The 17,185-nt window shown below is 42.0% G+C and overlaps 1 protein-coding gene across 1 annotated transcript in view; it reads right to left on the minus strand.

The window, feature by feature from the left end:
- med23 (mediator complex subunit 23) overlaps nt 1-17,185 on the minus strand; it is a 94,814-nt gene that overhangs the window by 50,451 nt on the left and 27,178 nt on the right. The window contains exons 12-16 of the mRNA XM_084314433.1: nt 15,131-15,274; nt 13,298-13,443; nt 12,971-13,048; nt 12,035-12,202; nt 11,222-11,364 (exon numbers count right to left, since the gene is read on the minus strand). Coding sequence (XP_084170559.1) covers nt 11,222-11,364; nt 12,035-12,202; nt 12,971-13,048; nt 13,298-13,443; nt 15,131-15,274 — 679 coding nt within the window. The remainder of the gene's footprint in view (nt 1-11,221; nt 11,365-12,034; nt 12,203-12,970; nt 13,049-13,297; nt 13,444-15,130; nt 15,275-17,185) is intronic.

Consider the following 17,185-nt stretch of genomic DNA (forward strand, 5'->3'; position numbering starts at 1 on the left):
TCCGTTAGCCGGTAATTACCGGTTTTTGACCGGCAAAATCTGTTGAAGTCCGACTTATTTAATATCTCCGGTCTTAATGTCCGGTGAAAATAATTCCCTGAGTCTAAGCACAATTTGATTATTTGAATTGTATTAAAATAGGCTAAAATTAAATAGCCTATGCGATGAACGAAACGATCATTACATTTGTTTCCTCGTTGCTTCTAATAATGACAACGACGTTGTCGGCGAGAGCTTAGTGCTGGTGTGCGGACTTTTGTGTGAAGCTGCAGAGCCAGAGAGGCAACGGCACAATGCAGTATTCCAGCAGTACTCCAATTTGGCCATTTTCAGCCAATGTTGGGTGGGGGGCGCTGCTGTGCGGTTCCCAGAAAAGAGCCAATAACAGCTAAATCAGCTTCTCTGCAGCGCCATACTCTTTGCAAATAAGTCGTTGCGAGGTGGAGAGAGTCGTCACGCAAACCACGATAATGTTGCCGTCTCTCTGCTTTCTCAGTTCTTCGCTTGATATAATTAATACAAATGTCCAATATAACGGAATTCGTTAGCTCATAAAAATGTGATTATAACAGACTGCTGTTTAGTGTCGGACCGACTGCCCACATACGCGGTCTATTTTAGTTCAAGTCAGCAGCAGCACGGAGTATCGAGGGACTTATTTTATTTGGAATATATTAATTAATGACTGTATACGCAAAAGTAGCCTAGTTTTAAGTAATAATATTATAAATCTACATGCCTTGAGGATGACATTCTTTATATTGCCTGCCTATCAATTGTTTTAAAGCTCAATAAACTATGACCGGAATTAATCTCATTTGTCCGGTAGATTGAAATCTTGCAGGTCACGGAGACCGGCAACAATTTTTTCTAACGGAAACCCTGATCTGCCAACAGTGCTGCCAGGTGCAAACTTCTCCGCGAGCCAACTGCGCTGGAGCAAATCAGGAGCAAATTGCACACCTATGGGCTATAACTATATCTTTAGTAAATGGCTCGCAAAGACGGAGCCATTGGACGCGATTGGAGTTAACGGTGCTATTAGTATTAGCACCGCACAATCTATTCTTTGTGAATTCGCCCCCAAGTGTACTAAAAATCTAAACAAATGAATAAAGGGCAGATGATTTACAGGGTTTTTTGTAGATGCAGTACTGAATTTTGCCCTCCGGACACATGCAATTTGATATATGAATATAGAATAGCAGGCCTATTATGACCAAGTCATACATCTATGGATTGGACCAAATCTCTTTTTTTCCAATGGCAGAGTTAAATCTGGATTACAGGGCAGCAAAGACCGTGAATAAAATCTACTGTAAGTACAGTTACTTTTGCATAATGTCCATAGCTCCACCATCCACCAGAAACAATATAAGTTGTATTTTATGGCAATAACATTCAGGTTTGTTCGACCTGTGAAATATAATCACGAAAATAACGTTCAGAAATCATTTTCATGTCAAGCGGCTCCAAGTTTGACAGGTGTGAGCTGGGTAGTGTAGTTTTATGAAATATTGATGTCCATCGAAAGCCCTGCGTCTCCTTTTTCTTAGGACTACAACGACTTCATGATGGCGTCATTTCCTCATATCTATATCATCTGGTTTCCGATGCAATGCACAGAGAATTCTATAAACTTATATTTAGGTAATGACACTTAAAATAATTTGTAAACAAACGTAGTGCTGAAAATATACACTTTGACTGTTGTTTTGATAGGGTTAGGGTCTTTAAAACATTGGCTGCCGGCTATTATCCTCATCCTTAGCAGCTAACGCCATCACTGTAAACGGTGGGAGTCGCTCACCTTGTTTGCAGGGCTATAACTATTTAAATATTATAGCTATATATGCAATACTATGGCCCATTTGACATCGGGTATCTATCGTTCAAGATATGAAAAAGGAATATTTTTTCCATCCATACATTGTCGTTTTATACCGTGGTGAATATAAGTATAGTTTTAGAGTGGTCTAGGATAATTCCAGGAACGCTAGTAATAGGCCGCGACGCATATTATACTTAACACTTTAATCGCCGGAAACGCCGAAACTAGTCATTGCCCGCCATGCTCATTCTGCCGAAGACGCCGTAACACGTCTTTGATATCAATATTTCAAAAATCTGTGATCGAAATCATATTTCTCCTCCGGGGACCTGAGATATACTGCTGAGCTCCACTCAACTCTCTAACGGTTCAAGAGCGCCATCTGGTGGCCGATCGGCAGATCGCCCAACAGGAAGTCATGTGGATGAAGTGGTGCTCATCCATATTTCGTCCGGGCACTCGCTATCATTAGCAGGACTCCATCTTGACACAGTGAACACCGATCTGTGCAAATAACTCGACAAACATGATTTGGACGTATACCGTAATTCCTCTAATAGTAACCCCGGCTTGTATTTGTTTCAACTGTAGCGGGTACCAGGCTTGTATTAGGAGGAGGCTTGTATAAGAGGGAGGCCTATATTTCAAATTTTCAAACGGATCATAATGAATAAATCAACATTTTGTGTCAGTTTGAACCCAGTAAAATGTACTGGGTTCATTTATTGAAACCAAGTACTGTATGAAATAGTAAACAGTGCAATTACAGGTGGTCACTGGTCATTTCAACGTTTTCAAAGTGAAATCAAGTAACTAGCTCAGTATGCAGCTCAGTATATTAGTAACCCGGCTTGTATTAGGAGGCCGGCTTATAATTGCTTAGCTCAAGAGCGCACCCGGCCATTAATAGAGACCCGGCTTGTATTTGAGACCCGGTTACTATTAGAGGAATTACGGTATACTATTATACAACCTGGAGATGGATCGGGTATTTCGACATCCCATAATAGGAATATCTCTGCTCCACGCTCATCGCCCAACGGCGCGAGGAAGATACGGTAAGATCCAGCATTATTTTCCAACGTGTTCTTTACTAACTGCTCTGATGATCATATCACCCACACTAGATGAATGATATAACGTTGCCCACGGAATTATAAACGACCCCCCGCCCATCCGGTCAACATCAGATGATACGTAGTAACTTCTAGAACCACGTCCAGTTGAAATTTTTTATCTCGCGCCGATTGCTATCAAACTGTATTTCATCATCAATATAATGCATTTGGAGCTATAAATCACGTTCTGGAGAAAGCTGCAGAAAACGATAAAAACATACTTATACTTTAGACCGTATTTTAGTATGAATATGTGAATGAAAAAGTATAACGTTGCTACACCCTGAACAATAGATATAGGACATTGAATGGGCCATAATAATGTCAATTTAGCAATACAATTTAAAAAGTTATAGCCCTGCAAAGAAGGGGAACTTCTCCATAGACAAATAGAGATGGCGAGGGATGGTAAATTATGAATTTAACCATGGCGATCAAAGTGTTAATCCATTGGCATTTCGTCCCTATACACGCTACAATAAAAAATTCAAATGCATATGATCGGTATATTATGTTCCATCATGCATGCAGGAAAGGGGGGTGGGGTCGTTTATGATTCATTGATTGTCAATAACGGCATTCGTTAGTACAACAGCATACGTTGATCAGAGCGATGGCTCTGATGGCAATGGACAATCAAGCTGAAATTAACGTTAGATTGCTCTTACCTGGCTGTGGCCGATGAGACTGCAAAAAGAATATTCCAATTATTTGATTGCCATCTGCTAGATCGTATGTCCATTTGGCCCACGCCATAAGTCCCAAAAGCATAATGATTCTGGCGTCCCGAAGGCGATTCAATGCAATCGAGTGTGTATCTTGATCCACGTTACAAGATAACTCCGCCCGGAAGACATTCACTGACGCACAGAGTCAAGCTTCCTTCAGAAAGTAAGTGCAACATCAGCCGCATACCACCAGGTGGCGGTATCGGACCGTTGCGATCTCAGACAGAGTGCCACACATTCCCACAGCACAGCAGGATGAATTATGAATGGAAATAGCGAATAAAAGAAATAACGATCATAATAACGAGTATACTCGTTGGCTGAATTCAATTGGCGGGCTATAACGAGTTAACTCGTTGTTGGCGGCCATTGTGTTAAGCTCTCTGAGCTCCATTGGGAAAATACCGCCCCCTATCGTCTCTCCCTGTGGTACTGCACCCTATTGGATTAGACTGAATGAAAATCTACTGTAAGTACAGTTACTTTTGCATAATGTCCATAGCTCCACCATCCACCAGAAACAATATAAGTTGTATTTTATGGCAATAACATTCAGGTTTGTTCGACCTGTGAAATATAATCACGAAAATAACGTTCAGAAATCATTTTCATGTCAAGCGGCTCCAAGTTTGACAGGTGTGAGCTGGGTAGTGTAGTTTTATGAAATATTGATGTCCATCGAAAGCCCTGCGTCTCCTTTTTCTTAGGACTACAACGACTTCATGATGGCGTCATTTCCTCATATCTATATCATCTGGTTTCCGATGCAATGCACAGAGAATTCTATAAACTTATATTTAGGTAATGACACTTAAAATAATTTGTAAACAAACGTAGTGCTGAAAATATACACTTTGACTGTTGTTTTGATAGGGTTAGGGTCTTTAAAACATTGGCTGCCGGCTATTATCCTCATCCTTAGCAGCTAACGCCATCACTGTAAACGGTGGGAGTCGCTCACCTTGTTTGCAGGGCTATAACTATTTAAATATTATAGCTATATATGCAATACTATGGCCCATTTGACATCGGGTATCTATCGTTCAAGATATGAAAAAGGAATATTTTTTCCATCCATACATTGTCGTTTTATACCGTGGTGAATATAAGTATAGTTTTAGAGTGGTCTAGGATAATTCCAGGAACGCTAGTAATAGGCCGCGACGCATATTATACTTAACACTTTAATCGCCGGAAACGCCGAAACTAGTCATTGCCCGCCATGCTCATTCTGCCGAAGACGCCGTAACACGTCTTTGATATCAATATTTCAAAAATCTGTGATCGAAATCATATTTCTCCTCCGGGGACCTGAGATATACTGCTGAGCTCCACTCAACTCTCTAACGGTTCAAGAGCGCCATCTGGTGGCCGATCGGCAGATCGCCCAACAGGAAGTCATGTGGATGAAGTGGTGCTCATCCATATTTCGTCCGGGCACTCGCTATCATTAGCAGGACTCCATCTTGACACAGTGAACACCGATCTGTGCAAATAACTCGACAAACATGATTTGGACGTATACCGTAATTCCTCTAATAGTAACCCCGGCTTGTATTTGTTTCAACTGTAGCGGGTACCAGGCTTGTATTAGGAGGAGGCTTGTATAAGAGGGAGGCCTATATTTCAAATTTTCAAACGGATCATAATGAATAAATCAACATTTTGTGTCAGTTTGAACCCAGTAAAATGTACTGGGTTCATTTATTGAAACCAAGTACTGTATGAAATAGTAAACAGTGCAATTACAGGTGGTCACTGGTCATTTCAACGTTTTCAAAGTGAAATCAAGTAACTAGCTCAGTATGCAGCTCAGTATATTAGTAACCCGGCTTGTATTAGGAGGCCGGCTTATAATTGCTTAGCTCAAGAGCGCACCCGGCCATTAATAGAGACCCGGCTTGTATTTGAGACCCGGTTACTATTAGAGGAATTACGGTATACTATTATACAACCTGGAGATGGATCGGGTATTTCGACATCCCATAATAGGAATATCTCTGCTCCACGCTCATCGCCCAACGGCGCGAGGAAGATACGGTAAGATCCAGCATTATTTTCCAACGTGTTCTTTACTAACTGCTCTGATGATCATATCACCCACACTAGATGAATGATATAACGTTGCCCACGGAATTATAAACGACCCCCCGCCCATCCGGTCAACATCAGATGATACGTAGTAACTTCTAGAACCACGTCCAGTTGAAATTTTTTATCTCGCGCCGATTGCTATCAAACTGTATTTCATCATCAATATAATGCATTTGGAGCTATAAATCACGTTCTGGAGAAAGCTGCAGAAAACGATAAAAACATACTTATACTTTAGACCGTATTTTAGTATGAATATGTGAATGAAAAAGTATAACGTTGCTACACCCTGAACAATAGATATAGGACATTGAATGGGCCATAATAATGTCAATTTAGCAATACAATTTAAAAAGTTATAGCCCTGCAAAGAAGGGGAACTTCTCCATAGACAAATAGAGATGGCGAGGGATGGTAAATTATGAATTTAACCATGGCGATCAAAGTGTTAATCCATTGGCATTTCGTCCCTATACACGCTACAATAAAAAATTCAAATGCATATGATCGGTATATTATGTTCCATCATGCATGCAGGAAAGGGGGGTGGGGTCGTTTATGATTCATTGATTGTCAATAACGGCATTCGTTAGTACAACAGCATACGTTGATCAGAGCGATGGCTCTGATGGCAATGGACAATCAAGCTGAAATTAACGTTAGATTGCTCTTACCTGGCTGTGGCCGATGAGACTGCAAAAAGAATATTCCAATTATTTGATTGCCATCTGCTAGATCGTATGTCCATTTGGCCCACGCCATAAGTCCCAAAAGCATAATGATTCTGGCGTCCCGAAGGCGATTCAATGCAATCGAGTGTGTATCTTGATCCACGTTACAAGATAACTCCGCCCGGAAGACATTCACTGACGCACAGAGTCAAGCTTCCTTCAGAAAGTAAGTGCAACATCAGCCGCATACCACCAGGTGGCGGTATCGGACCGTTGCGATCTCAGACAGAGTGCCACACATTCCCACAGCACAGCAGGATGAATTATGAATGGAAATAGCGAATAAAAGAAATAACGATCATAATAACGAGTATACTCGTTGGCTGAATTCAATTGGCGGGCTATAACGAGTTAACTCGTTGTTGGCGGCCATTGTGTTAAGCTCTCTGAGCTCCATTGGGAAAATACCGCCCCCTATCGTCTCTCCCTGTGGTACTGCACCCTATTGGATTAGACTGAATGAAAATCTACTGTAAGTACAGTTACTTTTGCATAATGTCCATAGCTCCACCATCCACCAGAAACAATATAAGTTGTATTTTATGGCAATAACATTCAGGTTTGTTCGACCTGTGAAATATAATCACGAAAATAACGTTCAGAAATCATTTTCATGTCAAGCGGCTCCAAGTTTGACAGGTGTGAGCTGGGTAGTGTAGTTTTATGAAATATTGATGTCCATCGAAAGCCCTGCGTCTCCTTTTTCTTAGGACTACAACGACTTCATGATGGCGTCATTTCCTCATATCTATATCATCTGGTTTCCGATGCAATGCACAGAGAATTCTATAAACTTATATTTAGGTAATGACACTTAAAATAATTTGTAAACAAACGTAGTGCTGAAAATATACACTTTGACTGTTGTTTTGATAGGGTTAGGGTCTTTAAAACATTGGCTGCCGGCTATTATCCTCATCCTTAGCAGCTAACGCCATCACTGTAAACGGTGGGAGTCGCTCACCTTGTTTGCAGGGCTATAACTATTTAAATATTATAGCTATATATGCAATACTATGGCCCATTTGACATCGGGTATCTATCGTTCAAGATATGAAAAAGGAATATTTTTTCCATCCATACATTGTCGTTTTATACCGTGGTGAATATAAGTATAGTTTTAGAGTGGTCTAGGATAATTCCAGGAACGCTAGTAATAGGCCGCGACGCATATTATACTTAACACTTTAATCGCCGGAAACGCCGAAACTAGTCATTGCCCGCCATGCTCATTCTGCCGAAGACGCCGTAACACGTCTTTGATATCAATATTTCAAAAATCTGTGATCGAAATCATATTTCTCCTCCGGGGACCTGAGATATACTGCTGAGCTCCACTCAACTCTCTAACGGTTCAAGAGCGCCATCTGGTGGCCGATCGGCAGATCGCCCAACAGGAAGTCATGTGGATGAAGTGGTGCTCATCCATATTTCGTCCGGGCACTCGCTATCATTAGCAGGACTCCATCTTGACACAGTGAACACCGATCTGTGCAAATAACTCGACAAACATGATTTGGACGTATACCGTAATTCCTCTAATAGTAACCCCGGCTTGTATTTGTTTCAACTGTAGCGGGTACCAGGCTTGTATTAGGAGGAGGCTTGTATAAGAGGGAGGCCTATATTTCAAATTTTCAAACGGATCATAATGAATAAATCAACATTTTGTGTCAGTTTGAACCCAGTAAAATGTACTGGGTTCATTTATTGAAACCAAGTACTGTATGAAATAGTAAACAGTGCAATTACAGGTGGTCACTGGTCATTTCAACGTTTTCAAAGTGAAATCAAGTAACTAGCTCAGTATGCAGCTCAGTATATTAGTAACCCGGCTTGTATTAGGAGGCCGGCTTATAATTGCTTAGCTCAAGAGCGCACCCGGCCATTAATAGAGACCCGGCTTGTATTTGAGACCCGGTTACTATTAGAGGAATTACGGTATACTATTATACAACCTGGAGATGGATCGGGTATTTCGACATCCCATAATAGGAATATCTCTGCTCCACGCTCATCGCCCAACGGCGCGAGGAAGATACGGTAAGATCCAGCATTATTTTCCAACGTGTTCTTTACTAACTGCTCTGATGATCATATCACCCACACTAGATGAATGATATAACGTTGCCCACGGAATTATAAACGACCCCCCGCCCATCCGGTCAACATCAGATGATACGTAGTAACTTCTAGAACCACGTCCAGTTGAAATTTTTTATCTCGCGCCGATTGCTATCAAACTGTATTTCATCATCAATATAATGCATTTGGAGCTATAAATCACGTTCTGGAGAAAGCTGCAGAAAACGATAAAAACATACTTATACTTTAGACCGTATTTTAGTATGAATATGTGAATGAAAAAGTATAACGTTGCTACACCCTGAACAATAGATATAGGACATTGAATGGGCCATAATAATGTCAATTTAGCAATACAATTTAAAAAGTTATAGCCCTGCAAAGAAGGGGAACTTCTCCATAGACAAATAGAGATGGCGAGGGATGGTAAATTATGAATTTAACCATGGCGATCAAAGTGTTAATCCATTGGCATTTCGTCCCTATACACGCTACAATAAAAAATTCAAATGCATATGATCGGTATATTATGTTCCATCATGCATGCAGGAAAGGGGGGTGGGGTCGTTTATGATTCATTGATTGTCAATAACGGCATTCGTTAGTACAACAGCATACGTTGATCAGAGCGATGGCTCTGATGGCAATGGACAATCAAGCTGAAATTAACGTTAGATTGCTCTTACCTGGCTGTGGCCGATGAGACTGCAAAAAGAATATTCCAATTATTTGATTGCCATCTGCTAGATCGTATGTCCATTTGGCCCACGCCATAAGTCCCAAAAGCATAATGATTCTGGCGTCCCGAAGGCGATTCAATGCAATCGAGTGTGTATCTTGATCCACGTTACAAGATAACTCCGCCCGGAAGACATTCACTGACGCACAGAGTCAAGCTTCCTTCAGAAAGTAAGTGCAACATCGGCCGCATACCACCAGGTGGCGGTATCGGACCGTTGCGATCTCAGACAGAGTGCCACACATTCCCACAGCACAGCAGGATGAATTATGAATGGAAATAGCGAATAAAAGAAATAACGATCATAATAACGAGTATACTCGTTGGCTGAATTCAATTGGCGGGCTATAACGAGTTAACTCGTTGTTGGCGGCCATTGTGTTAAGCTCTCTGAGCTCCATTGGGAAAATACCGCCCCCTATCGTCTCTCCCTGTGGTACTGCACCCTATTGGATTAGACTGAATGAAAAGCATGAAAAAAATAATCCTGCTTCCTCATTTTACTTCTCAGACAAGTCACCCGAGACGATCGGATTCATTCTGGACCATCAGAACAGCGTGGAATCGATGTTTCGACCACCCAGCGCTGGATCAATAAACGCAATCGATATTTGGAATGGCGATCACTTTATGAAAACTATTCATAAATAGGCCGAAAAATGACAACGTGTTTTGTGTATTACAGTAAAGGGCGTTTATCACAGAATCTTCTGAAAGTTTCAAGAAAAGAGCGTTTTTCAAAATGGTATAAAACGGAAATGAACCGATTAAAAAACAATCCGTTTCGACAATGTTGACTGCAAACAAGTCATTGATAAGCGACGGCCAGATTAGACACATAGCCATAATTTAAGATATAGTAAATGCGTTCACAAATGAGTGCTCTATCATTGAAGTGGGTGGTGGTGGCATACGCTTGCTTTTAAACCACGGGACCCGTGGCATCCAAAGTGTTAAAGGACCGTACCAGTCAAATTTTTACTCCTTGCCATTGCCGGAGACCACCCATGTCTTTAAGTAATGTTGTGTTCTTGGTGTATACGGTGTGTGTTTCAGCTGATCTCAGGTCAGATGTTACCTAAGTTACTGATGATAATAATAATAATAACAACAAGAACAACAACGACGATGATAACAACAATAATGATAATAGTAGTAGTAATAATAATAACAATAATACTATTACTAGTAATAATACTAATAATACTATGACTTTGTCATAGGTGTTAATGAAGCCAATATCGCGGTCTGGTTGGCTGTGGTGGAAAAGCTAAAAGAACGCATATCACTTTGGAAATTAAGTACTGAATAAGGTATTATGTGAATGTCTCACGTTGGGGTCCTGGGGCGAGAGGGGGGTGGGGGGGTGGGAGAACGAGCGAATATTCATGTATGTTGGTGTTTTTTTTGTTTTTGTTTTATTTATTATTTTTCATTCTTTGGTGTCCTATGTATATTTTCTGACCCCCTTCTGGTCTGGGTCTGGTGGGGGCCGTGGTTCGGGGTCTCTGCGGGTCGAGGCACTAAAGAGGCGTGGTGCTTTGGCTTGCGGGGGGGCCGGGCTGTGGATCCTCCGGGGTTGTGGCTTGCGGCTGCCGGGCCTGGGAGGGGGCTCGGGAAGCCCGTTTTATAGTAAATGTTTTATTTTCCTTATACTTTGTGACAACTTATTTTGACTATCAATTTCCTTATACTTTGTGACAACTTATTTTGACTGGTTATGTATGTAAATGTGTAATCCGTCTAATTTATTGTCTAATCATTGTTGTTAGTTTATGTTTTTGGATGTCGTTTATGTATTATTGTTATTATTGTGTTGTGAGTTGTGTTGTTTCATGTTTGAAAAATGAAAAATAAAAAAGATTTGATCACAAAAAAATAATACTATGACTTACTGATGAATCCCTTGATGCCCAGAGACTCTATCTCCATGTAGACCAGCAGCCTGCTGTAGGTCTCCACCAGGGCAGGAGCTAGGGCCACGCTGGACTTAGCATGGGCTAGCTTGATCACCCTAGTAGCTATACTGTGGATCAAACTACAGAGAGATGGATAGAGACAGAGAGAGGATCGATAACATGCTGCCCAGTTCAATTCAAACAGCTTTATTGTAATTTTTGTAAAATTTAAGGGGAACTATTTTACTATTTCTTTCACTGTTTGGGCACTTTTACACAATGCCTGTGAGTTTATGGAACACTTCTGTAATTTAATTTTTTTTTTAATTCATTGTTTTGTATTTCTAATCAAGTCCTCAAAAACAGCATTTTTCTACCTCAAGATCTTAAGCCGTTTTGAGCTGACTGTGTGGAGTGGGTACGAGTCTCAGCAGCCACACGAGTTATCATGCAGCGGTGTCTCTCTGACATCACAAATCAGCACATTTTCAGATGACTCAGTTCAGTGAGGGTGAATATTGTGAGAGGAGAATTGGAAGAATGTGCCAATATGAGAATTAGAGACATAGATCATATTAATATAAGTCCACATAGCTAGGAAACAATGCTAAACACTGAAAAAGGCCATTTATAAGATAGTTCCCCTTTAATGATTATAAGATCATAAAATAAACAATAAAAATAAATAAAAAATGTAAACAGGAAAGATTTATATTACATTCCGATTGCATAATCACAATAACAACACAATGTATACCATCCATATATCTATCCATCCATCGGCCCATCCCCCCCTCCCTCCCTACCTACCTCATCTTGGCATGGACGGTCAGAGAGTCTAGGAGGTTCATGGGTAGAGGTGTGACGGATCCTGAAGCCATGCAGTTGGTCCCTGGAAGGTTGATCCTCATTGACCCGTTCCCATAGATGGTCTCAACCAACACACCCATGGGCAGAGTGAAACACTCAGAGTTGGTACTGAGGAGAGGGTAGTGGAGGTGAAAAGAGGAGAGGAGGGGAGGAGAGGTGAAAAGAGGAAGCAAGGAGGCAGGGGGAGATGAGGGGATTGGAGAGGAGGAGAGGAGCAGAGGGGAGATGAGGGGATTGGAGAGGAGAGGAGCAGAGGGGAGGTGAGGGGATTGGAGGGGAGGAGGAATGAAAAAGAGAAGCGAGTAAAGGACAGGAGAGGAGAAGGTAGGAAAGTAGAAACTTTTTCACTGCTAATATTAATAATAATTTAATCAATCACCTGCGCGGTGATTGATTGAATGAACATTTTATTAACAGATTGCAGAATGGGTACAATACAGTACGGCTCAATACACAGGGGATGAAGACCAGAGAAATACTTTTGTCTTGTTTACATCAGGGTCCCCCATTTTCCAATTAATGATTGTAAGTAAGGGTGCAATTAGCACCGTGCAATCCATTCTTTGTGGATCTAGCCCTGAGTATTTAGACAAAAAAAAATGATATATTGTACAGTGCTCACCTGTAGTCATGTATAACATGCTGTGTGGAGGTCAGAGGTTGTAGGGCTACATGTAGTCTTGTATATAACGTGTTGTGTGGAGGTCAGAGGTCATGGGGCTACCTGTAGTCATGTATAACGTGTTGTGTGGAGTCAGAGGTTGTAGGGCTACATGTAGTCTTGTATATAACTTGTTGTGTGGAGGTCAGAGGTCATGGGGCTACCTGTAGTCATGTGTAACAGGTTGTGTGGAGGTCAGAGGTTGTAGGACTCACCTGTAAGCATTACAGAGCAGGGCGATCTTGTAGTCGGACATCCCCAAGGTTTTATTACGCAGAGACAGCTGAAGAAATCTAGAGAGAGGAGACGGATGGAGGAGAGAGTAAGAGGGAGGGAGGAGAGAGAAGAGGGAGGGAGAGAGAGAAGGAAAGAGGGAGGGAGGAGAGAGTAAGAGGGAGGGAGGAGAGAGAAGAGGGAGGGAGAGAGAGAAGGAAAGAGAGGGAGCAGAAAAACCTATCTAGTATGCTGTCGTTTGAGGCAGTTTAACCTACTCGTGGTGTAGATTGAGAGTGTGTTATTAAGGGATATGTAGTTTAACCTACTCGTGGTGTAGTTTGAGAGAGTGTGGTATTGGGATCTGGAGTGGGGTGACATCATTCTGGGCTTTGCGGTGCAGATGAATCCAGATGCAGGTCATAGCGAAGGAATGAGTCGACTGGGGCTTGTTGATGTCTGGTACAGGAATACACTAGAGAGAGAGAGAGAGAGAGAGAGAGAGAGAGAGAGAGAGAGTAGTACCGTAACTTTCGGACTATAAGCCACGGCTTTTACCCCCATTTTTTCGACCCTGCGGCTTATATAACGGTGCGGCTAATCTATGGATTTTTACAGCTAACTGGGCGCGCTCCCTCAGCTCTGTGACCGTAGATCAGACTCCTAAATCTGCTGCAGCAGTGCACGCCTTGCCCCTCCTCCTCACAGACCCACGTCAACAAACCATTACGGCAAGAGTCTAGTGTATGAGCAGCTCAGAGCTCCTCTTTCAACATAACTGAAGCATTAAACAAAATGACCCAGTCAACGAACTATTCACTTTAGTTTATTAATGCATGAGGCGTTGTCTAATGTTATCTAGCTACTGATAGCTCCTAATATCATCAGTTTGGCATTCGATTTCGCAGGTGCTGGCTAACTGGCTATCGTTCTGTGAGTTAACGTTAGTACCTGGCTGGCGCTGGCTAACTGGCTATCGTTCTGTGAGCTAACGTTAGTGCCTGGCTGGCGCTGGCTAACGTTCTGTGAGCTAACGTTAGTGCCTGGCTGGCGCTGGCTAACTAATGTGGCTATCGTTCTGTGAGCTAACGTTAGTGCGTGGCTGGCGCTGGCTAACTAACGTGGCTATCGTTCTGTGAGCTAACGTTAGTGCGTGGCTGGCGCTGGCTAACTAACGTGGCTATCGTTCTGTGAGCTAACGTTAGTGCCTGGCTGGCGCTGGCTAACTAACGTGGCTATCGTTCTGTGACCTAACGTTAGTGCCTGGCTGGCGCTGGCTAACTAACATGGCTATCGTTCTGTGAGCTAACGTTAATGCCTGGCTGGCGCTGGCTAACTAACGTGGCTATCGTTCTGTGAGCTAACGTTAGTGCCTGGCTGGCGCACTGGCTATCGTTCTGTGCGCTAACGTTAGTGCCTGGCTGGCGCTGGCTAACTAACGTGGCTATCGTTCTGTGAGCTAACGTTAGTACTAGGCTGGCGCTGGCTAACTAGCTGTCGTTCTGTGAGCTAACGTTAGTGCCTGGCTGGCGCTGGCTAACTAATGTGGCTATCCTTCTGTGAGCTAACGTTAGTGCCTGGCTGGCGCTGGCTAACTAACGGGCTATCGTTCTGTGAGCTAACGTTAGTGCCTGGCTGGCGCTGGCTAACTAACGTGGCTAACGTTCTGTGAGCTAACATTAGTACTAGGCTGGCGCTGGCTAATGTGGCTATCGTTCTGTGAGCTAACGTTAGTACCTAGCTACCGTTACTGTTTAAACAAAAATGTTAATAAATGGGAGCTTCCTCAAACAGCCATCTCTTTCCCGACAATCCCCTCTGTGCACGAACCCTTACATATGGTAATTAAACATTAAAACACCTGCGGCTTATAGTCCAGTGCGGCTTATATATGTACACATCATTCAATTTAGCTGCTGCGGCTTATATTCAGGTGCGCCTTATAGTCCGAAAATTACGGTATATTATATTTGATAACAAGTGATTCAGACACATGGGGGACATACATGTTATTTATAATTGCCTCTAGTTAGACAAGCACCCATAGTGATACTGCTATGAGTTATCAGGCTGACAGGCTCAACAGAGAATATTCCAAATACTAAAATCGGATCGCAACAGCCATGTGGAATATGGCAGGCAGACATGACTCTCTCTCCTACCTCCTTCTCGGGGTAGAGCAGGTCGAACAACTTCATGACGGGCAGGAAGTCAGCGAGGGCATTCTTCTGAATACTTCCTGATATGAACTGAAGTAACACCCACATCAGATGATCCCGCCCCTTAATCAGACCTCGACCTGCCAGCTGGAAGGAGAGAGAAGAAGTTCACTGTTGTTTTATTTGATTTGTTGAAAGAGCATTCAGTGCAAGAGGAACTAGAATGTAGTATGGGTCCAAGAACTCTTCAAAAGCTGAGACCTTCTACAGTCAGGTCCATACATATTTGGACATTGACACAATTTTGGCGTTGTCAAATTACAATGGACTTGAAATGAAACACTCAATATTTGCTTTAAGTGCAGACTTTCAGCTTACATTTTTTTTAAGGGACCAAAATGAATTAGACAAACTAACAATCATGAATCAAATTGGCACATTTAATACTTGGTTGCAAATCCACCAGCATCTGGTGATGTCTATGGGTTCTAGCCTGAAGTCTGGATTTCGTTTAATCTGGTAATATTGCCTGGCTGAAACACTTCAGAATTCATCCTGCTGCTTTTGTCAGCAGTCACATCATCAATAAATACAAGGGAACCAGTTCCATACATGCCCATGCCATATCACTACCACCACCATGCTTCACTGATGAGGTCGTATGCTATGGATCATGAGCGGTTACTTTCCTTCTCCATACTCTTCTTTTCAAGTTTCAGTTTCAGTTTTAAAAGGACAGTACACATTAATCAACATTACTGTACATGGGCCAGTTTTAGCCACCTGGCTAATTTGCAACTGTAGTCCTTTTGGCAAGATGTACAATTTTTCTTTTTTTTGTTAAGCACCTAACAAGCAATACTGATTAAAAGTAGTTACATGTTTAATTTGTTAATAGCCAGGTATTACATTTTTTTTTAATAAACTAACTAAATAAACTAACCTACACTGTAGCACTCAACACTTTGATGAACATTGTTACTCAGCTGATAGAGTTGTGCCCTTCCTGATGACTTGTCGTACAGAACTTGTAAGTCGCTTTGGATAAAAGCGTCAGTTAAATGACTAAATGTAAAAAATTTAATGTAATGAGAGAATAACACACACCTGACCATGGAACAGTTGAACAGCCAATTGTCCAATTACTTTTGGTCCCTTAAAAAGGGGGATGCACATATATAAACTGTTGTAATTCCTACACTGTTCAGCTGATTTATTGTAAATACCCTCAAATTACAGCTGAAGGTCTGCACTTAATGCACATATTGATTGTTTCTAGGGCTGTCAGTTTATCACGTTAATTAGATACATTTTTCTATATATTTTTTTTAATACTGTTTTTTTTATTTTTATTTTTTTTATCTCATACATTCCATAAGAACGTAGAATACACATTTACAGACTTTTTTTTTTTAATATGGTACATTTGCATGTTCTTGGTATCTGATTCTAGGGACATCTATGGATCTCAGGGAATGTATTCCCAGTGTCAGAAATACTGTGTCTAGCGGTCAGGTGGCGTAGCGTAGATTGCGCTCGTCACCAATGCAAGAGGCTGCGGTCTCGACTCCCAGAGTCGGCATTGCTTGGGGCTTGGGCTGATCGCTATACTAACCCGTTTGGCTGGGTTAGGGGGAGGGCAAGTCATGGGTGGGAATCTGGCGTTGTGGACAGTGACGCCTACAGGTCAGGTCTGGGCGATTGCTCAGCGGAGGCAGGACTTGATGAAGGCAGCGTGACCTCCCACGCGTTACACTTCACCAATGAGAGTCCTCGCTGCCAGGTGAAAAAATAGTCACTGGCTGTCGCTGCGCGTGTCGGAGGAAGCGTGCGGATGACTTCAGGGTTCCCTTGTACCGACCAGTAGGAGAACATGTGCACAACAACCAGGTAGGGGAGGGGGGGAATTGGCACAACGACTAAATTGGGACAGGGAGAAAAACAGAGAAAAAAATCTGAGAAAGAGAGGATTAAAAAATAAAGAAAGAAATACTATGTCTGTTACTAGGCTTGAGTAAATTGTAATGAACCAAATGAGAATATCAATAAAAAATGTTT

Source organism: Notolepis coatsorum, assembly GCF_963971535.1.
Source record: "Notolepis coatsorum genome assembly, chromosome: 5".
Lineage (NCBI taxonomy): Eukaryota > Metazoa > Chordata > Actinopteri > Aulopiformes > Paralepididae > Notolepis > Notolepis coatsorum.